Source organism: Acanthaster planci, unplaced genomic scaffold (assembly GCF_054643075.1).
Source record: "Acanthaster planci isolate LZ-2023a unplaced genomic scaffold, COTS_SCS Contig4, whole genome shotgun sequence".
In the NCBI taxonomy this organism is placed as follows: domain Eukaryota; kingdom Metazoa; phylum Echinodermata; class Asteroidea; order Valvatida; family Acanthasteridae; genus Acanthaster; species Acanthaster planci.
Window position 1 is genome coordinate 367,468 of NW_028257628.1, and position 21,813 is coordinate 389,280.

At 49.8% G+C, this 21,813-nt stretch overlaps 1 protein-coding gene across 2 annotated transcripts in view; it reads left to right on the forward strand.

Moving 5' to 3' along the window:
• The window catches only part of LOC147795582 (uncharacterized), a 32,892-nt gene that overhangs the window by 3,959 nt on the left and 7,120 nt on the right, over window positions 1–21,813 (forward strand). For both annotated transcript variants that reach the window (XR_015423743.1, XM_087131637.1), the window contains exon 2: window positions 6,327–6,527. Coding sequence is in view for 1 of the 2 variants with exons in the window: in XM_087131637.1 (XP_086987763.1) it covers window positions 6,327–6,527 (201 nt within the window). In the remaining variant the exon portion in view is untranslated. The remainder of the gene's footprint in view (window positions 1–6,326; window positions 6,528–21,813) is intronic.

Sequence of the window (21,813 nt, forward strand, 5' to 3'; positions counted from 1 at the left end):
TTCCTCTGGCATGATGGCTTTGGAATTGAGATTTAGCAAGCCATACTCTCCTCCATAAATGGATTGCCCATCTCTTCAGTTGTGGTCACCAGTGACTGTACATCTTGAACGAATTTCTCTTGGACGTTTTTTGTCTGCTCATGGTGGCGATCAGGGGTCGTGACAGTCCAACCTTCGTCCAAGTCATCCTCGAACTCTTCAACTAGCCTCGCTATTTTGGGCCCAGCCACTATCCATCTCCGAAGTGCTCCAGGGTTTTCAGTTAGGCCAACAGCTCCACCGTCACCCTGAACCAGGGCATTAATCTGTTCGTGTGCCTGGTCCAATGAAATGGCAGAGAACGGTCTGCTTGTCTTGGCAGTAAATGCCCCGCGTTTGAACTCGCAAAAGACATCTGGACACCTCTCCTCCAAGGTTGACATATCTCTCACATGAACCGGTAACCAGCGTGCATAATTTGGATGGTCCAATGCGAAGAACCAGGGTACTAACTCGGCTTGCGATGCAATGTACAAGCCAAAATCGGACACTCGCAAGGACCTCACAAACTGGAAAATAGTCCGTTCAAAATCTAAGACTGTCTGCCAAAAATAAAACTGTGGGTACATTTCTGATCTCTCAGCACACCACTGTGTCAATCTATCTGCTTCGGTCTGACCACTGTCATTCTGTTCCATCTCCTTGGAGTTCAAGTAGGCTTTCTGCTGTAACTGATACAAAGCTGCAGCTGTAACCTGATGGGCCCTGTGGGTTTTGGTCACGTGATGCGTGAAGGAATCCTTCACAGGTGCCTGCAGTCAGAGCGTCTGTCCATCCACTTCCGTCAAGAATATCTCCGATCGTCCTGAAAGCAGCGATCTCTGTATGCAATCCCCCTAGCATAATGACATACTTGTCCTCGCCATACAAGTTGGGAAACCGCCATTGGATCTGCTTCGCTATGGCAACGACACATTCGTCTTTGTAGCTGGGGGTTCCTCTTTCTGTGACGTATGGAATGCTGCCCAAGACGCATTACCAGTGTCACACAGGGTCTCCTTTAGGCAGAGCTTCATCCGGTGTTCCAGCCACATATACTCCAGCTTACGGTCCTCCTTCAGTATCTACGGTTCATCTATAGGTGGCCTAACAGGACCATAGTATACAGGAACATACGCATCATTATGAAGAGCTTGTGCTAGTGTACTGTGTTGGCAGCGGTTGAACATGCTTGGTCCGACTAGATTCTTCCTGAAACAGAGACGCATCCGAGCGTGTTTGGCCAGAATCAGTTCCGTCTGGATGCTGACAAAGCGAATGAGCAGTCCCGTGAAAGGAATCTTTTGCCGAAACTGAACTTGGGTTGTGATCTATATTATCAGCTTGACCTGTGGTGAATACACCCTTCAGAAGCTGCGGTGGGCAGACCACACCGTCCTCTTCATACTGTGTGCAAAGACGGTTTGCTACACCAGAAGACATCCTCAGCAAGCGGTCATACGAAATGCTGAGCCCCAATGTATGCAACCGATCCACAAGTTCACGCTTCCTGGTCTCTGAATGCATCTTTAGGCCAACATAAATTGGCAGAGGGTTTTCCCGTGATCTGTTGTGTCTAACAGTACAACTCTTGAGACTGGCGTGCTTAACACTGTTGAAGACAAGTAACTGAGCAAGTGTTAATCCAGCATTTCGCTGGAGCCTTGTCCGATCTATTTGGTCTTTAATGTTAGGTCCTTCAAGTAGCATACTAACGAAGGCAAGCAACACGCTGGGCACAGATTTCATTTGCTCATCCCGACTTAATTTTGCGTTGAACGTGTAATAGTTTTTAAAAATTTGTCTGCGAACTATTGTTGCTGCTTTTGCCAAGCACATGAAATCCGAATCCGTGTTGCAGGCTCTAATAACCGCATCTCCAATGTTGCGGTCAACTACAAATATGACTTCACGACCATGCCTTGTTGCAGTCAGATGTGGACAGTTCAGAAGGAGTCTCTCCTTTAAACGCCTTTGATTGACTTGAATCTCAGGAGCCATCCCAAGATCAACCAGACGTTGGCGATACGTCTCAGTGAGGTCAGCTAGACGGAAGACAGGAGCTGTGTCTTCCAAACTACTGGCTTCATTAATGTGAGCTATAAGTTCTGCCAATGCTATACCATCAAATGATGAAATGTCTGTTTCATCACGGCATTTCTCTAGATTCCTTGCATTGTGAAACAGTTTAGTCATACAGGCTTTGTGATACTCTGCTTCTATCGCTACCAGATCACCACCAGCAAGTTTTCTGAGCAAATTTGTGTCCTTTAGTTTAATTGCATATTGTCGCACTGTATTGTCAATTGCAAACGTTGACGCATTATGGAGGTCACCATCAGTACCATCGCAGAACAGGCACATGTTATTTTTGCCTGTTTTACTCTGACCTGCACTCATTCTCTGATGAGTTTTGCGAGGAGAGGCTTCAGGCGTATCGTCACAGGGAGCACTACGTTTTCTCCACCTATGGAACTTCAGCTGACTGTATTCATTTCTACACAATTTATGCCAGCAAGCTTCACGTGCACGAAGTGTTTGTTCAATGCCAAGTCCATCATCAAGTCTATCAAAATCAATTTTGAGTGGGTTGAAGCCAGCATCTCTAGCGTCACTTAGTTCTCGGGCCAATGTACAATATCTCATTCCTTTGGCAAACCGCTTTCCCCTCCCTGGCACGACAATGGAATTTTGTGTTTCACTTTGGCAAAGGACACAGATACTCCAGTTGAAGTCAGGTTTTTCTGCTCCTTCCGATGCACCGTCCGTTGACGTAGAAGGGACTAACTTGAAAGACTTGGACATCATCAGTTTGTTTCAACACCTAAAATATATAAAAAACAACTTGCAATCCTGAGCTCTGCGAGCTCTTCCTCCCGTCATAGCTTCGAGAGCGGTGATGAGAGGTAGAGCTCGCACAAGCACCTATGTGCTCACGATGATATTATATCAAGCAGTAAGAGAGGACTCAGACATAATATTGCCCTATTACACCACGCCACACCTTGTGGAAGAGCCCAAATAGCCTGATACCAGTTTTTGATCTGTCTGTCTGAGCTGCACCTCGAGTTAGCTATCTGTGCACTTTGCGCTCCATATTCATTAAGCTATCATGTGAATGACTTCTTTAGGCTTTTAACATCACTTTACATGTACCTGCCAAATATCATGCATTATTAGTTACATGTAAGCTGAACATGTCTGCATGTAGGTCTTGAACTTGTCCTTTATGCATTATTGAAATAAGAATGAAATTATTTTGTCTTAACTGAAACGTGGAACAAGCTTAAGGTGGCAGCACTGGAAACCTACGGGAGTCTAATTAATATATACAAAAAAATACCAACATATCCAATTTGTCCTTGACGCCTCATCCTTCATACAAGATACTGGAACTTCATAAATATACAAGTTGATACATGTATTAATAAGTGGATTAATTTATCATAAAATAAACAAATATGAAATGTTGCATTTTATATAAGGCTTGCCGCCATCTTGCAAATCAATCTGGCCAACACCAGATGTTCCAAATAACGATATTAACAATGGCGGCCACCGGGGGGCATTTTAGAGTTGGGTCCTATGGAAAAATGATCCTATAGGGGTCCCCTGCATGTGTGCCAAGTTTCACAATTTCTCCACAAAGTGAAATATTCTGCCATTATTTTGGTCTTGGCCGCTGGACTGTGTACTTGTAGTTTCCAAGCGGAGAAGTCCACCGACGAGACAAGACTTCCGTCACAGCTGTTTTCACTATGGGAATGTCTGCCTTAGGTTTACCCTGGTTGAAATGGACGCAACGGGGTCACTAATGTGCAGATAAGCACAGTAAAAAAGTATACTCAGTCTTGGGATTGGTGTGTTTTCGATTCTGTGAAATAGTTTCATGAAAAAAGGACGTTTTTAGTATTAACCTCTACTTCTATCTATTAAACGACAAATCCTTCATTTCAGGGATTGTTCGACATCGAAGAACCCCATGCCCCAGTTTGGAAGGAGTCTCTCCCGATTGAAGAGACGGATGACATCATATTCAATGTAATCCCTGGGCGGGGCATGGGGTTGAGCTATTTTATATCGATCTTAGAAATGTTTGCTGTACTTCATTCTTTTCTCCATTTTGGTTTCCAGAGAAATATTCCTACGCGACAAAACGTTTGTCAATGCCTTTTTCACAGTGGAAATCCGCAATTGCCATGGTTGAAATGTAGGCAACGGGGTCGCTTCAGTCCAGGGAAACACTTTGATCAAAAGAAGTTTAGAGCTGGACGTGAGATTGATGTGTATTTTTTCGATTTCGGAAAGTAGTTCGATGAAAACAGGAAGTTTACTTATAAATACCCTATAATTTTGCTTTTATAATTCCACTGGGGTACTGCGCCTTCATTTCAGGGGTTGTTTGACGCCGAAGAACCCCACACCCCGGGTTGGAAGGAGTCTCTCCCGATTGAAGAGACAGATGACATCGTATTCAATGTAATCCCTGGGCGGGGCATGGGGTTGAGCTATTTTATATCGTTTTTAGAAATGTTTGCTGTACTTCATTCTTTTCTCCATTTTGGTTTCCAGACTAAGAAGTCCTCCTACGCAACAAAACGTTTATCAGACCCTTTTTCACTGTCAAAATCCGCAATTGCTATGGTTGAAATGTAGGCAACGGGGTAGCTGAAGGTCCAGGGAAAGACTTTGATCAAAAACAGGAAGTTTGCATTAATGACCTCTGTTTTGGCCCTAATAAGTCCACTGAAGTATTAAACAACCCTGCGCCTTCATTCCAGGGCTTGTTTGACCCCAAAGAACCCCACGCCCCGTGTTGGAAGGAGTCTCTCCCAATTGAAGAGACCAATGAAATCACATTCATTGTAATCTCTGGGCGGGGCATGGGGATGAGGTATTTTACATCGATTTTAGAAAAGTTTCGCGTAATTCATTATTTTTTCCACTCTAGTTTCCAGACAAGGAAATCCTCCAATGAGGCAAAACGTTGTCCATCCCATTTTCACAGTCGAAATGTGCAATTTCCCTAGATGAAATGTCGGCAGCACGGTCGCTTAAGTCCAGGGAAACACTTTCATCAAAACAACTTTACAGTTGAACGTGAGATTGATGTGTATTTTTTTTATTTCGGAAAGCACATGTAGGATGAAAAAAGGAAGTTTATTTATAATTACCCTCTAATTTTGCTTTTATAATTCCACTGGGGTAAAAACCCTGCGCCTTCATTTCAGGGCTTCTTTGACGCCAAAGAACCCCACGCACCGGGTTGGAAGGAGTCTCTCCCAATTGAAGAGACGGATGACATCGTATTCAATGTAATCTCCAGGCGGGGCATGGGGTTGGGATATTTTAATTTGGTTTGAGAAATTCAGTGCAGTGTGAGGCATTCACCCGTCTACTCTGGTTTGCAAGCGAAAAAGTCCAGTGAAGAGACACGACTTTCTTCAAAGCCCTTTTGACCATGGAAAACTGCCTTTGCCCGGTTGAAATGCAGGCAAAGGGGTCGCTAAAGTGTAAAGAAAGGCACCCAAAAAAGAACGTTGATGGCTGGGGCGTCTGACTGATTTCTTTTGAGTTGGGTTGAGTTGGGTGAAAACAGGGAGAACATAACATTAACCTGTATTTCTCTTCTAATATTTACAGTGCCAAAACAAAACATACAATCGGCTACACCTCAGGCTTCTTTGACCGGTTACCCGTTGGCCCCGAAGAACCCTACTCCCAAGGTTCCCTTTGAGGGAGAGAGTTGTTTGTTTATACACGTACATTTTTGTGAAAAGGCACGTACAATGTTATTTGCGTACATGTGAATGGAAGTGGACGTTCGCGGTGCGTTTCTTTTTTGTCCCTTTGGCGCACCATACTCAAACGGTTACTTATTCAACGTTCTAATATGGAACAGTTACTTGTTCAACGTTGAATGTCGAACGTCAGACGAGGAACGAGTAACTAACTTCACATCAGTTGCTTTTGATGGGCAATTATTCAATGCAGGGAATAATTACTGGCGTCCATACTATTGAACTCCTTTCAATTCTCAGAAATTTTCCAGACTTCCCACGATAGACTTCAATTTGTACGCAACTGCTGAGAAAGCAAAGTCACCAGAATGCAATGTTTTTTCCGATGAGAATATTGGAAAAAAATGGGGGAAATGAGGTCTGAAATTAGAATTGGGAATTCTGCACTTCCCTCTATATCTGTCTGTAAAAACCGTTAGTCCCAGTTCCTGCAGATTATGTAACTAAACACAACTTCCACATTGCTGTGAATCTGCCCATCATCAAGTCTCAATATTTCACTTTCAGTTTCACCGAATGGAATCCTCAAAACCCGTTTCGGGCAGATTTGAAGTTGCATTCTACTGACTTCTCCACCAGCCAGGAAACCAAAGACATCAGAGAATTGTACCAGGACTTTGAACGATGCAGTAAACAGTTCAAGAATGAATTCCGTTGCACCACAAGGAGTCTGAAAGCAGTCGTTCTTTGCCTTTCTGGGGGAAACGGGTGAGTGGTCAGTTCACGTTTGTCATTTCTTAATGCTTCCTCTTATTCGTGTCTGTTGTCTTTGAGGGTCGTATTCTCTCATTTCCAAGTTGTATTTTGTGGCTCTTTTTTATATTTGGTTTTTTACCTGTACAATCACATTTATCTTGCCATGAAGGGATGGGGTAGCAGGGTCACAGTTCATGTCCATATGTGAGACCCAAGTCCTGTCTTTACGGGCTTGTTAGGGTAGGATTTGCCTTTCTGGTCTGTCTTGTTCTCTCTGCATAACCCAGCTGTCTTGTCTTGTAGGGATGGGTAGCAGGGTAGCAAGTTCTTTAGTACCCCAGGGGAGTGGTCATCCCTGCCCATGTGAGACCAATGTCCTTGTCCTGTTTTGTCTTATGTCTTTTGTTTGTACTGTTATTGTCTTGTCTCCTTGTCCCCTTCGTCCTCGTCTTGTATTCCTGTGTATTTTTCTTGTCCTGTATGTAGTGTCTTGTTTTAGACTGTTTCTTTGTTTTAACCTGTTTGTCCTGTCTTTCTGTCCTGTCCGTCTGTCCTGTCTGTCCTGTCCGTCTGTCCTGTCTGTCCTGTCTGTCCTGTCTGTCCTGTCCGTCTGTCCTGTCTGTCCTGTCTGTCCTGTCTGTCTTCTCTGTCCTGTCTGTCTTTCTGTCTCCCTGTCTGTCTGTCCTGTCAGTCCTGTCTGTCCTGTCTGTCCTGTCAGTCCTGTCTGTCCTGTCTGTCCTGTCAGTCCTGTCTGTCCTGTCTGTCCTGTCTTTCTTCCTGTCTGTCTTTCTTTTTTCCTGTCTGTCCTGTCTGTCTCTCTTCCTGTCTGTCCTGTCTGTCTTCCTGTCTGTCCTGTCTGTCTTTTTTCCTGTCTGTCTGTCCTGTCTGTCCTGTCTGTCTTTGTTTTTTCCTGTCTGTCTGTCTGTCCTGTCTGTCTCTCTTCCTGTTTGTCCTGTCCGTCTGTCCTGTCTGTCTTGTCTGTCCTGTCTGTCCTGTCTTTCTTTTTTCCTGTCTGTCTGTCCTGTCAGTCCTGTCTGTCCTGTCAGTCCTGTCTGTCCTGTCTGTCCTGTCTGTCCTGTCCGTCTGTCCTGTCTGTCCTGTTCGTCTGTCCTGTCTTTCTTCCTGTCTGTCCTGTCTGTCTTTCTTTTTTCCTGTCTGTCCTGTCTGTCTCTCTTCCTGTCTGTCCTGTCTTTCTTCCTGTCTGTCCTGTTTGTCTTTTTTCCTGTCTGTCTGTCCTGTCTGTCCTGTCTGTCTTTGTTTTTTCCTGTCTGTCTGTCCTGTCTGTCTCTCTTCCTGTCTGTCCTGTCTGTCCTGTCTGTCCTGTCCGTCTGTCCTGTCTGTCCTGTCTGTCTTGTCTGTCCTGTCTGTCTTTCTGTCTCCCTGTCTGTCTGTCCTGTCTGTCCTTTCTCTCTTCCTGTCTGTCCTGTCCGTCTGTCCTGTCTGTCTTGTCTGTCCTGTCTGTCCTGTCTGTCTTGTCTGTCCTGTCCGTCTGTCCTGTCCGTCCTGTCTGTCTTGTCTGTCCTGTCTGTCCTGTCTTTCTTTTTTCCTGTCTGTCTGTCCTGTCAGTCCTGTCTGTCCTGTCAGTCCCGTCTGTCCTGTCAGTCCTGTCTGTCCTGTCAGTCCTGTCTGTCCTGTCCGTCTGTCCTGTCTGTCCTGTCTGTCCTGTCTGTCTTGTCTGTCCTGTCCGTCCTGTCTGTCTTGTCTGTCCTGTCTTTCTTTTTTCCTGTCTGTCTGTCCTGTCAGTCCTGTCTGTCCTGTCAGTCCTGTCTGTCCTGTCTGTCCTGTCTGTCCTGTCTGTCTTGTCTGTCCTGTCTGTCCTGTCTTTCTTTTTTCCTGTCTGTCTGTCCTGTCAGTCCTGTCTGTCCTGTCTGTCCTGTCTGTCCTGTCTGTCCTGTCTGTCCTGTCTGTCTTGTCTGTCCTGTCTGTCTTTCTGTCTCCCTGTCTGTCTGTCCTGTCTCTCTTCCTGTCTGTCCTGTCCGTCTGTCCTGTCTGTCTTGTCTGTCCTGTCCGTCTGTCCTGTCCGTCCTGTCTGTCTTGTCTTCACCTGTCTGTCCTGCCAGTCCTGTCTGTCCTGTCCGTCTGTCCGTCTGTCCTGTCTGTCCTGTCCGTCTGTCCTGTCTGTCTTGTCTTTCCTGTCCGTCTGTTCTGTCAATCCTGTCTGTCCTGTCAGTCCTGTCTGTCCTGTCAGTCCTGTCAGTCCTGTCTGTCCTGTCTGTCCTGTCTGTCCTGTCTGTCCTGTGTGTTTTGTCTGTCCTGTCTGTCCTGTCTGTCCTGTCTTTCTTTTTCCCTGTCTGTCTGTCCTGTCAGTCCTGTCAGTCCTGTCTGTCCTGTCTGTCCTGTCTGTCCTGTCTGTCTTGTCTGTCCTGTCTGTCTTTCTTTCTCCCTGTCTGTCTGTCCTGTCTGTCCTGTCTCTCTTCCTGTCTGTCCTGTCCGTCTGTCCTGTCTGTCTTGTCTGTCCTGTCAGTCCTGTCTGTCCTGTCAGTCCTGTCTGTCCTGTCAGTCCTGTCTGTCCTGTCCGTCTGTCCTGTCTGTCCTGTCCGTCTGTCCTGTCTGTCCTGTCCGTCTGTCCTGTCTGTCCTGTCTGTCTTGTCTGTCCTGTCTGTCCTGTCTTTCTTTTTCCCTGTCTGTCTGTCCTGTCAGTCCTGTCTGTCCTGTCTGTCCTGTCTGTCCTGTCCGTCTGTCCTGTCTGTCTTGTCTGTCCTGTCTGTCTGTCCTGTCAGTCCTGTCTGTCCTGTCAGTCCTGTCTGTCCTGTCTGTCCTGTCAGTCCTGTCTGTCCTGTCAGTCCTGTCTGTCCTGTCCGTCTGTCCTGTCTGTCCTGTTCGTCTGTCCTGTCTGTCCTGTCTGTCTTGTCTGTCCTGTCTGTCCTGTCTTTTTTTTTCCTGTCTGTCTGTCCTGTCAGTCCTGTCTGTCCTGTCTGTCCTGTCTGTCCTGTCCGTCTGTCCTGTCTGTCCCTGCTGTCTCCCTGTCTGTCTGTCCTGTTTGTCCTGTCTCTCTTCCTGTCTGTCCTGTCCGTCTGTCCTGTCTGTCTTGTCTGTCCTGTTTGTCTGTCCTGTCTGTCTTGTCTGTCCTGTCTTTCTTTTTTCCTGTCTGTCTGTCCTGTCAGTCCTGTCAGTCCTGTCAGTCCTGTCTGTCCTGTCCGTCTGTCCTGTCTGTCCTGTCCGTCTGTCCTGTTTGTCCTGTCTGTCCTGTCTGTTTTGTCTGTCTTGTCTGTCGTTCTGTCTCCCTGTCTGTCCTGTCAGTCCTGTCTGTCTTGTCCGTCTGTTTTGTCTGTCCTGTCCGTCTGTCCTGTCTGTGCTGTCTGTCCTGTCTGTCCTGTCAGTCCTGTCAGTCCTGTCTGTCCTGTCCGTCTGTCCTGTCTGTCCTGTCCGTCTGTCCTGTCTGTCCTGTCTGTCCTGTCTGTCCTGTGTGTATTGTCTGTCCTGTCTGTCCTGTCTTTCTTTTTCCCTGTCTGTCTGTCCTGTCAGTCCTGTCTGTCCTGTCTGTCCTGTCTGTCCTGTCCGTCTGTCCTGTCTGTCTTGTCTGTCCTGTCTGTCTTGTCTGTCCTGTCTGTCTTTCTTTCTCCTTGTCTGTCTGTCCTGTCTGTCCTGTCTCTCTTCCTGTCTGTCCTGTCCGTCTGTCCTGTCTGTCCTGTCAGTCCTGTCTGTCCTGTCAGTCCTGTCTGTCCTGTCAGTCCTGTCTGTCCTGTCTGTCCTGTCTGTCCTGTCCGTCTGTCCTGTCTGTCTTGTCTGTCCTGTCTGTCTTGTCTGTCCTGTCTGTCTTTCTTTCTCCCTGTCTGTCTGTCCTGTCTGTCCTGTCTCTCTTCCTGTCTGTCCTGTCCGTCTGTCCTGTCTGTCTTGTCTGTCCTGTCTGTCTGTCCTGTCAGTCCTGTCTGTCCTGTCAGTCCTGTCTGTCCTGTCCGTCTGTCCTGTCTGTCCTGTCTGTCCTGTCTGTCCTGTCCGTCTGTCCTGTCTGTCTTGTCTGTCCTGTCTGTCCTGTCTTTCTTTTTCCCTGTCTGTCTGTCCTGTCAGTCCTGTCTGTCCTGTCTGTCCTGTCTGTCCTGTCCGTCTGTCCTGTCTGTCTTGTCTGTCCTGTCTGTCTTGTCTGTCCTGTCTGTCTTTCTTTCTCCCTGTCTGTCTGTCCTGTCTCTCTTCCTGTCTGTCCTGTCTGTCTTGTCTGTCCTGTCTGTCTTGTCTGTCCTGTCTGTCCTGTCTTTCTTTTTTCCTTCCTGTCTGTCCTGTCAGTCCTGTCTGTCCTGTCTGTCCTGTCCGTCTGTCCTGTCTGTCCTGTCTGTTTTGTCTGTCCTGTCTGTCTTTCTGTCTCCCTGTCTGTCTGTCCTGTCTCTCTTCCTGTCTGTCCTGTCCGTCTGTCCTGTCTGTCTTGTCTGTCCTGTCCGTCTGTCCTGTCCGTCCTGTCTGTCTTGTCTTTCCTGTCTGTCCTGTCAGTCCTGTCTGTCCTGTCTGTCTGTCCTGTCTGTCCTGTCCGTCTGTCCTGTCTGTCCTGTCTGTCCTGTCTCTCTTCCTGTCTGTCCTGTCTGTCCTGTCTGTCTTGTCTTTCCTGTCCGTCTGTTCTGTCAGTCCTGTCTGTTCTGTCAGTCCTGTCTGTCCTGTCAGTCCTGTCTGTCCTGTCAGTCCTGTCTGTCCTGTCTGTCCTGTCCGTCTGTCCTGTCTGTCCTGTCCGTCTGTCCTGTCTGTCCTGTCTGTCCTGTCTGTCCTGTCTGTCCTGTGTGTTTTGTCTGTCCTGTCTGTCCTGTCTTTCTTTTTCCCTGTCTGTCTGTCCTGTCAGTCCTGTCAGTCCTGTCTGTCCTGTCTGTCCTGTCTGTCCTGTCTGTCTTGTCTGTCCTGTCTGTCTTTCTTTCTCCCTGTCTGTCTGTCCTGTCTGTCCTGTCTCTCTTCCTGTCTGTCCTGTCAGTCCTGTCTGTCTTGTCCGTCTGTTTTGTCTGTCCTATCCGTCTGTCCTGTCTGTGCTGTCTGTCCTGTCTGTCCTGTCAGTCCTGTCAGTCCTGTCTGTCCTGTCCGTCTGTCTGTCTTTCTTTCTCCCTGTCTGTCTGTCCTGTCTGTCCTGTCTCTCTTCCTGTCTGTCCTGTCCGTCTGTCCTGTCTGTCTTGTCTGTCCTGTCTGTCTGTCCTGTCAGTCCTGTCTGTCCTGTCAGTCCTGTCTGTCCTGTCCGTCTGTCCTGTCTGTCCTGTCTGTCCTGTCTGTCCTGTCTGTCCTGTCCGTCTGTCCTGTCTGTCTTGTCTGTCCTGTCTGTCCTGTCTTTCTTTTTTCCTGTCTGTCTGTCCTGTCAGTCCTGTCTGTCCTGTCTGTCCTGTCTGTCCTGTCCGTCTGTCCTGTCTGTCCTGTCTGTCCTGTCTGTCTTGTCTGTCCTGTCTGTCTTTCTTTCTCCCTGTCTGTCTGTCCTGTCTCTCTTCCTGTCTGTCCTGTCTGTCTTGTCTGTCCTGTCTGTCTTGTCTGTCCTGTCTGTCCTGTCTTTCTTTTTTCCTGTCTGTCTGTCCTGTCAGTCCTGTCTGTCCTGTCTGTCCTGTCCGTCTGTCCTGTCTGTCCTGTCTGTTTTGTCTGTCCTGTCTGTCTTTCTGTCTCCCTGTCTGTCTGTCCTGTCTCTCTTCCTGTCTGTCCTGTCCGTCTGTCCTGTCTGTCTTGTCTGTCCTGTCCGTCTGTCCTGTCCGTCCTGTCTGTCTTGTCTTTCCTGTCTGTCCTGTCAGTCCTGTCTGTCCTGTCTGTCTGTCCTGTCTGTCCTGTCCGTCTGTCCTGTCTGTCCTGTCTGTCCTGTCTCTCTTCCTGTCTGTCCTGTCTGTCCTGTCTGTCTTGTCTTTCCTGTCCGTCTGTTCTGTCAGTCCTGTCTGTTCTGTCAGTCCTGTCTGTCCTGTCAGTCCTGTCTGTCCTGTCAGTCCTGTCAGTCCTGTCTGTCCTGTCCGTCTGTCCTGTCTGTCCTGTCCGTCTGTCCTGTCTGTCCTGTCTGTCCTGTCTGTCCTGTCTGTCCTGTGTGTTTTGTCTGTCCTGTCTGTCCTGTCTTTCTTTTTCCCTGTCTGTCTGTCCTGTCAGTCCTGTCAGTCCTGTCTGTCCTGTCTGTCCTGTCTGTCCTGTCTGTCTTGTCTGTCCTGTCTGTCTTTCTTTCTCCCTGTCTGTCTGTCCTGTCTGTCCTGTCTCTCTTCCTGTCTGTCCTGTCAGTCCTGTCTGTCTTGTCTGTCCTGTCTGTCTGTCCTGTCAGTCCTGTCTGTCCTGTCCGTCTGTCCTGTCTGTCCTGTCCGTCTGTCCTGTCTGTCCTGTCCGTCTGTCCTGTCTGTCTTGTCTGTCCTGTCTGTCCTGTCTTTCTTTTCCTGTCTGTCCTGTCCGTCTGTCCTCTCTGTCCTGTTCGTCTGTCCTGTCTGTCCTGTCAGTCCTGTCTGTCCTGTCTGTCCTGTCTGTCTTGTCTGTCCTGTCTGTCCAGTCTTTCTTTTTCCCTGTCTGTCTGTCCTGTCAGTCCTGTCTGTCCTGTCTGTCCTGTCCGTCTGTCCTGTCTGTCTTGTCTGTCCTGTCTGTCTGTCCTGTCAGTCCTGTCTGTCTGTCCTGTCAGTCCCGTCTGTCCTGTCAGTCCTGTCTGTCCTGTCCGTCTGTCCTGTCTGTCCTGTTCGTCTGTCCTGTCTGTCCTGTCTGTCCTGTCTGTCCTGTCTGTCCTGTCTTTTTTTTTCCTGTCTGTCTGTCCTGTCAGTCCTGTCTGTCCTGTCTGTCCTGTCTGTCCTGTCCGTCTGTCCTGTCTGTCCCTGCTGTCTCCCTGTCTGTCTGTCCTGTCTGTCCTGTCTCTCTTCCTGTCTGTCCTGTCCGTCTGTCCTGTCTGTCTTGTCTGTCCTGTTTGTCTGTCCTGTCTGTCTTGTCTGTCCTGTCTTTCTTTTTTCCTGTCTATCTGTCCTGTCAGTCCTGTCAGTCCTGTCAGTCCTGTCTGTCCTGTCCGTCTGTCCTGTCTGTCCTGTCCGTCTGTCCTGTTTGTCCTGTCTGTCCTGTCTGTTTTGTCTGTCCTGTCTGTCTTTCTGTCTCCCTGTCTGTCCTGTCAGTCCTGTCTGTCTTGTCCGTCTGTTTTGTCTGTCCTGTCCGTCTGTCCTGTCTGTGCTGTCTGTCCTGTCTGTCCTGTCAGTCCTGTCAGTCCTGTCTGTCCTGTCCGTCTGTCCTGTCTGTCCTGTCCGTCTGTCCTGTCTGTCCTGTCTGTCCTGTCTGTCCTGTGTGTCTTGTCTGTCCTGTCTGTCCTGTCTTTCTTTTTCCCTGTCTGTCTGTCCTGTCAGTCCTGTCTGTCCTGTCTGTCCTGTCTGTCCTGTCCGTCTGTCCTGTCTGTCTTGTCTGTCCTGTCTGTCTTGTCTGTCCTGTCTGTCTTTCTTTCTCCTTGTCTGTCTGTCCTGTCTGTCCTGTCTCTCTTCCTGTCTGTCCTGTCCGTCTGTCCTGTCTGTCCTGTCAGTCCTGTCTGTCCTGTCAGTCCTGTCTGTCCTGTCAGTCCTGTCTGTCCTGTCTGTCCTGTCTGTCCTGTCCGTCTGTCGTGTCTGTCTTGTCTGTCCTGTCTGTCTTGTCTGTCCTGTCTGTCTTTCTTTCTCCCTGTCTGTCTGTCCTGTCTGTCCTGTCTCTCTTCCTGTCTGTCCTGTCCGTCTGTCCTGTCTGTCTTGTCTGTCCTGTCTGTCTGTCCTGTCAGTCCTGTCTGTCCTGTCAGTCCTGTCTGTCCTGTCAGTCCTGTCTGTCCTGTCTGTCCTGTCTGTCCTGTCTGTCCTGTCCGTCTGTCCTGTCTGTCCTGTCTGTCTTGTCTGTCCTGTCTGTCCTGTCTTTCTTTTTCCCTGTCTGTCTGTCCTGTCAGTCCTGTCTGTCCTGTCTGTCCTGTCCGTCTGTCCTGTCTGTCTTGTCTGTCCTGTCTGTCTTGTCTGTCCTGTCTGTCTTTCTTTCTCCCTGAGTGTCTGTCCTGTCTCTCTTCCTGTCTGTCCTGTCTGTCCTGTCTGTCCTGTCTGTCTTGTCTGTCCTGTCTGTCCTGTCTTTCTTTTTTCCTGTCTATCTGTCCTGTCAGTCCTGTCTGTCCTGTCTGTCCTGTCCGTCTGTCCTGTCTGTCCTGTCTGTTTTGTCTGTCCTGTCTGTCTTTCTGTCTCCCTGTCTGTCTGTCCTGTCTCTCTTCCTGTCTGTCCTGTCCGTCTGTCCTGTCTGTCTTGTCTGTCCTGTCCGTCTGTCCTGTCCGTCCTGTCTGTCTTGTCTTTCCTGTCTGTCCTGTCAGTCCTGTCTGTCCTGTCTGTCTGTCCTGTCTGTCCTGTCCGTCTGTCCTGTCTGTCCTGTCTGTCCTGTCTCTCTTCCTGTCTGTCCTGTCTGTCCTGTCTGTCTTGTCTTTCCTGTCCGTCTGTTCTGTCAGTCCTGTCTGTTCTGTCAGTCCTGTCTGTCCTGTCAGTCCTGTCTGTCCTGTCAGTCCTGTCTGTCCTGTCCGTCTGTCCTGTCTGTCCTGTCCGTCTGTCCTGTCTGTCCTGTCTGTCCTGTCTGTCCTGTCTGTACTGTGTGTCTTGTCTGTCCTGTCTGTCCTGTCTTTCTTTTTCCCTGTCTGTCTGTCCTGTCAGTCCTGTCTGTCCTGTCTGTCCTGTCTGTCTTGTCTGTCCTGTCTGTCTTGTCTGTCCTGTCTGTCTTTCTTTCTCCCTGTCTGTCTGTCCTGTCTGTCCTGTCTCTCTTCCTGTCTGTCCTGTCCGTCTGTCCTGTCTGTCTTGTCTGTCCTGTCTGTCTGTCCTGTCAGTCCTGTCTGTCCTGTTAGTCCTGTCTGTCCTGTCCGTCTGTCCTGTCTGTCCTGTCCGTCTGTCCTGTCTGTCCTGTCCGTCTGTCCTGTCTGTCCTGTCTGTCTTGTCTGTCCTGTCTGTCCTGTCTTTCTTTTTCCCTGTCTGTCTGTCGTATCAGTCCTGTCTGTCCTGTCTGTCCTGTCTGTCCTGTCTGTCCTGTCCGTCTGTCCTGTCTCTCTTGTCTGTCCTGTCTGTCTTGTCTGTCCTGTCTGTCTTTCTTTCTCCCTGTCTGTCTGTCCTGTCTGTCCTGTCTCTCTTCCTGTCTGTCCTGTCCGTCTGTCCTGTCTGTCTTGTCTGTCCTGTCAGTCCTCTCTGTCCTGTCAGTCCTGTCTGTCCTGTCCGTCTGTCCTGTCTGTCCTGTTCGTCTGTCCTGTCTGTCTTGTCTGTCCTGTCTGTCCTGTTTTTTTTTTCCTGTCTGTCTGTCTGTCCTGTCAGTCCTGTCTGTCCTGTCTGTCCTGTCTGTCCTGTCTGTCTGTCCTGTCAGTCCTGTCTGTCCTGTCAGTCCTGTTTGTCCTGTCAGTCCTGTCTGTCCTGTTCGTCTGTCCTGTCTGTCCTGTTCGTCTGTCCTGTCTGTCCTGTCTGTCTTGTCTGTCCTGTCTGTCCTGTCTTTTTTTTTCCTGTCTGTCTGTCCTGTCAGTCCTGTCTGTCCTGTCTGTCCTGTCCGTCTGTCCTGTCTGTCCTTTCCGTCTGTCCTGTCTGTCCCTTCTGTCTCCCTGTCTGTCTGTCCTGTCTGTCCTGTCTCTCTTCCTGTCTGTCCTGTCCGTCTGTCCTGTCTGTCTTGTCTGTCCTGTTTGTCTGTCCTGTCCGTCCTGTCTGTCCTGTCTGTCCTGTCTTTCTTTTTTCCTGTCTGTCTGTCCTGTCAGTCCTGTCAGTCCTGTCTGTCCTGTCCGTCTGTCCTGTCTGTCCTGTCCGTCTGTCCTGTTTGTCCTTTCTGTCCTGTCTGTTTTGTCTGTCCTGTCTGTCGTTCTGTCTCCCTGTCTGTCCTGTCAGTCCTGTCTGTCTTGTCCGTCTGTTTTGTCTGTCCTGTCCGTCTGTCCTGTCTGTGCTGTCTGTCCTGTCTGTCCTGTCAGTCCTGTCAGTCCTGTCTGTCCTGTCCGTCTGTCCTGTCTGTCCTGTCCGTCTGTCCTGTCTGTCCTGTCTGTCCTGTCTGTCCTGTCTGTCCTGTCAGTCCTGTCTGTCCTGTCTGTCCTGTCTGTCCTGTCCGTCTGTCCTGTCTGTCTTGTCTGTCCTGTCTGTCTTGTCTGTCCTGTCTGTCTTTCTTTCTCCTTGTCTGTCTGTCCTGTCTGTCCTGTCTCTCTTCCTGTCTGTCCTGTCCGTCTGTCCTGTCTGTCCTGTCAGTCCTGTCTGTCCTGTCAGTCCTGTCTGTCCTGTCAGTCCTGTCTGTCCTGTCAGTCCTGTCTGTCCTGTCTGTCCTGTCTGTCCGTCTGTCCTGTCTGTCTTGTCTGTCCTGTCTGTCTTGTCTGTCCTGTCTGTCTTTCTTTCTCCCTGTCTGTCTGTCCTGTCTGTCCTGTCTCTCTTCCTGTCTGTCCTGTCCGTCTGTCCTGTCTGTCTTGTCTGTCCTGTCTGTCTGTCCTGTCCGTCCTGTCTGTCTTGTCTGTCCTGTCAGTCCTGTCTGTCCTGTCTGTCCTGTCCGTCTGTCCTGTCTGTCTTGTCTGTCCTGTCTGTCTGTCCTGTCAGTCCTGTCTGTCTTGTCTGTCCTGTCTGTCTGTCCTGTCAGTCCTGTCTGTCCTGTTCGTCTGTCCTGTCTGTCCTGTTCGTCTGTCCTGTCTGTCCTGTCTGTCCTGTCTGTCTTGTCTGTCCTGTCTGTCCTGTCTTTTTTTTTCCTGTCTGTCTGTCCTGTCAGTCCTGTCTGTCCTGTCTGTCCTGTCCGTCTGTCCTGTCTGTCCTGTCCGTCTGTCCTGTCTGTCCCTTCTGTCTCCCTGTCTGTCTGTCCTGTCTGTCCTGTCTCTCTTCCTGTCTGTCCTGTCCGTCTGTCCTGTCTGTCTTGTCTGTCCTGTTTGTCTGTCCTGTCCGTCCTGTCTGTCCTGTCTGTCCTGTCTTTCTTTTTTCCTGTCTGTCTGTCCTGTCAGTCCTGTCAGTCCTGTCTGTCCTGTCCGTCTGTCCTGTCTGTCCTGTCCGTCTGTCCTGTTTGTCCTGTCTGTTTTGTCTGTCCTGTCTGTCGTTCTGTCTCCCTGTCTGTCCTGTCAGTCCTGTCTGTCTTGTCCGTCTGTTTTGTCTGTCCTGTCCGTCTGTCCTGTCTGTGCTGTCTGTCCTGTCTGTCCTGTCAGTCCTGTCAGTCCTGTCTGTCCTGTCCGTCTGTCCTGTCTGTCCTGTCCGTCTGTCCTGTCTGTCCTGTCTGTCCTGTCTGTCCTGTGTGTCTTGTCTGTCCTGTCTGTCCTGTCTTTCTTTTTCCCTGTCTGTCTGTCCTGTCAGTCCTGTCTGTCCTGTCTGTCCTGTCTGTCCTGTCCGTCTGTCCTGTCTGTCTTGTCTGTCCTGTCTGTCTTGTCTGTCCTGTCTGTCTTTCTTTCTCCTTGTCTGTCTGTCCTGTCTGTCCTGTCTCTCTTCCTGTCTGTCCTGTCCGTCTGTCCTGTCTGTCCTGTCAGTCCTGTCTGTCCTGTCAGTCCTGTCTGTCCTGTCAGTCCTGTCTGTCCTGTCAGTCCTGTCTGTCCTGTCTGTCCTGTCTGTCCGTCTGTCCTGTCTGTCTTGTCTGTCCTGTCTGTCTTGTCTGTCCTGTCTGTCTTTCTTTTTCCCTGTCTGTCTGTCCTGTCTGTCCTGTCTCTCTTCCTGTCTGTCCTGTCTGTCTTGTCTGTCCTGTCTGTCTGTCCTGTCAGTCCTGTCTGTCCTGTCAGTCCTGTCCGTCTGTCCTGTCCGTCTGTCCTGTCTGTCCTGTCTGTCCTGTCCGTCTGTCCTGTCTGTCCTGTCTGTCTTGTCTGTCCTGTCTGTCCTGTCTTTCTTTTTCCCTGTCTGTCTGTCCTGTCAGTCCTGTCTGTCCTGTCTGTCCTGTCTGTCCTGTCCGTCTGTCCTGTCCGTCTCTCCTGTCTGTCTTGTCTGTCCTGTCTGTCTTGTCTGTCCTGTGTGTCTTTCTTTCTCCCTGTCTGTCTGTCCTGTCTCTCTTCCTGTCTGTCCTGTCTGTCTTGTCTGTCCTGTCTGTCTTGTCTGTCCTGTCTGTCTGTCCTGTCAGTCCTGTCTGTCCTGTCAGTCCTGTCTGTCCTGTCAGTCCTGTCTGTCCTGTCCGTCTGTCCTGTCTGTCTTGTCTGTCCTGTCTGTCCTGTCTGTCTGTCCTGTCTGTCTTGTCTGTCCTGTCTGTCTTGTCTGTCCTGTCTGTCTTTCTTTCTCCCTGTCTGTCTGTCCTGTCTCTCTTCCTGTCTGTCCTGTCTGTCTTGTCTGTCCTGTCTGTCTTGTCTGTCCTGTCTGTCTGTCCTGTCAGTCCTGTCTGTCCTGTCAGTCCTGTCTGTCCTGTCAGTCCTGTCTGTCCTGTCCGTCTGTCCTGTCTGTCTTGTCTGTCCTGTCTGTCCTGTCCGTCTGTCCTGTCTGTCTTGTCTGTCCTGTCTGTCTTGTCTGTCCTGTCTGTCTTTCTTTCTCCCTGTCTGTCTGTCCTGTCTGTCCTGTCTCTCTTCCTGTGTGTCCTGTCCGTCTGTCCTGTCTGTCTTGTCTGTCCTGTCTGTCTCTCCTGTCAGTCCTGTCTTTCCTGTCAGTCCTGTCTGTCCTGTCCGTCTGTCCTGTCTGTCCTGTTCGTCTGTCCTGTCTGTCTTGTCTGTCCTGTCTGTCCTGTCTTTTTTTTTTCCTGTCTGTCTGTCCTGTCAGTCCTGTCTGTCCTGTCAGTCCTGTCTGTCCTGTCTGTCCTGTCTGTCCTGTCTGTCTTGTCTGTCCTGTCTGTCCTGTCTGTCCTGTCTGTCCTGTCCGTCTGTCCTGTCTGTCTTGTCTGTCCTGTTTGTCTTTCTTTCTCCCTGTCTGTCTGTCCTGTCTGTCCTGTCTCTCTTCCTGTCTGTCCTGTCCGTCTGTCCTGTCTGTCTTGTCTGTCCTGTCTGTCTGTCCTGTCAGTCCTGTCTGTCCTGTCAGTCCTGTCTGTCCTGTCAGTCCTGTCTGTCCTGTCAGTCCTGTCTGTCCTGTCAGTCCTGTCTGTCCTGTCCGTCTGTCCTGTCTGTCCTGTTCGTCTGTCCTGTCTGTCCTGTCTGTCCTGTCTGTCTTGTCTGTCCTGTCTGTCCTGTCTTTTTTTTTCCTGTCTGTCTGTCCTGTCAGTCCTGTCTGTCCTGTCTGTCCTGTCCGTCTGTCCTGTCTGTCCCTTCTGTCTTTCTGTCTCCCTGTCTGTCTGTCCTGTCTGTCCTGTCTCTCTTCCTGTCTGTCCTGTCTGTCTTGTCTGTCCTGTTTGTCTGTCCTGTCCGTCGTGTCTGTCTTGTCTGTCCTGTCTTTCTTTTTTCCTGTCTGTCTGTCCTGTCAGTCCTGTCTGTCCTGTCCGTCTGTCCTGTCTGTCCTGTCCGTCTGTCCTGTTTGTCCTGTCTGTCCTGTCTGTTTTGTCTGTCCTGTCTGTCTTTCTGTCTCCCTGTCTGTCCTGTCAGTCCTGTCTGTCTTGTCCGTCTGTTTTGTCTGTCCTGTCCGTCTGTCCTGTCTGTGCTGTCTGTTTTGTCTGTCCTGTCTGTCTTTCTGTCTCCCTGTCTGTCATGTCTGTCCTGTCTCTCTTCCTGTCTGTCCTGTCCGTGTGTCCTGTCTGTCCTGTCTGTCCTGTCCGTCTGTCCTGTTTGTCTTGTCTGTCCTGTCTGTCCTGTCCATCTGTCCTGTCTGTCTTGTCTATCCTGTCTGTCCTGTTTGTCTTTCTTTCTCCCTGTCTGTCTGTCCTGTCTGTCCTGTCTCTCTTCCTGTCTGTCCTGTCCGTCTGTCCTGTCTGTCTGTCTGTCCTGTCAGTCCTGTCTGTCCTGTCAGTCCTTTCTGTCCTGTCAGTCCTGTCTGTCCTGTCAGTCCTGTCTGTCCTGTCAGTCCTGTCTGTCCTGTCCGTCTGTCCTGTCTGTCCTGTTCGTCTGTCCTGTCTGTCCTGTCTGTCCTGTCTGTCTTGTCTGTCCTGTCTGTCCTGTCTTTTTTTTTCCTGTCTGTCTGTCCTGTCAGTCCTGTCTGTCCTGTCTGTCCTGTCCGTCTGTCCTGTCTGTCCCTTCTGTCTTTCTGTCTCCCTGTCTGTCTGTCCTGTCTGTCCTGTCTCTCTTCCTGTCTGTCCTGTCTGTCTTGTCTGTCCTGTTTGTCTGTCCTGTCCGTCCTGTCTGTCTTGTCTGTCCTGTCTTTCTTTTTTCCTGTCTGTCTGTCCTGTCAGTCCTGTCTGTCTGTCCTGTCTGTCCTGTCTTTCTTTGTTTTTTCCTGTCTGTCTGTCCTGTCTGTCTCTCTTACTGTCTGTCCCGTCCGTCCTGTCTTTCTACCTGTCTGTCCTGTCCGTCTGTCCTGTCTGTCTTGTCTGTCCTGTCTGTCCTGTCTGTCCTGTCTTTTTTTTTTCTGTCTGTCTGTCCTGTCAGTCCTGTCTGTCCTGTCAGTCCTGTCTGTCCTGTCTGTCCTGTCCGTCTGTCCTGTCTGTCCTGTCTGTCCTGTCTTTCTTCCTCTCTGTCCTGTCTGTCTTTCTTTTTTCCTGTCTGTCCTGTCTGTCTCTCTTCCTGTCTGTCCTGTCTTTCTTCCTGTCTGTCCTGTCTGTCTTTTTTCCTGTCTGTCTGTCCTCTCTGTCCTCTCTGTCTTTGTTTTTTCCTGTCTGTCTGTCCTGTCTGTCTCTCTTCCTGTCTGTCCTGTCTGTCCTGTCCGTCTGTCCTGTCTGTCCTGTTTGTCTTGTCTGTCCTGTCTGTCCTGTCTTTCTTTTTTCCTGTCTATGTGTCCTGTCTTTCTTTTTTCCTGTCTGTCTGTCCTGTCAGTCCTGTCTGTCCTGTCAGTCCTGTCTGTCCTGTCCGTCTGTCCTGTCCGTCTGTCCTGTCTGTCCTGTCTGTCTGTCCTGTCTGTCCTGTCTGTCTTGTCTGTCCTGTCTGTCTTTCTGTCTCCCTGTCTGTCCTGTCTGTCCTGTCTCTCTTCCTGTCTGTCCTGTCCGTCTGTCCTGTCTGTCCTGTCCGTCTGTCCTGTCTGTCCTGTTTGTCCTGTCTGTCTTGTCTGTCCTGTCTGTCCTGTCTGTCCTGTCCGTCTGTCCTGTCTGTCCCGTCTGTCTTTCTTTTTTCCTGTCCGTCTGTCCTGTCTGTCTCTCTTCCTGTCTGTCCTGTCTTTCTTCCTGTCTGTGCTGTCCGTCTGTCCTGTCTGCCTTGTCTGTCATGTCTGTCTTTCTTTTTTCTTGTCGGTCTGTCCTTTCTTTCTCTCTTCCTGTCTGTCCTGTCTTTCTTCCTGTCTGTCCTGTTCGTCTGTCCTGTCTGTCCTGGCTGTCCTGTCTGTCTTGTCTGTCCCATCTGTCTTTCTTTTTTCCTGTCTGTCTGTCCTGTCTGTCTCTCTTCCTGTCTGTCCTGTCTTTCTTCCTGTCTGTCCTGTCTGTCCTGTCTTTCTTCCTGTCTGTCCTGTTCGTCTGTCCTTTCTGTCCTGTCTGTCTTGTCTGTCTTGTCTGTCCTGTCTGTCCTGTCTTTTTTTTTCCTGTCTGTCTGTCCTGT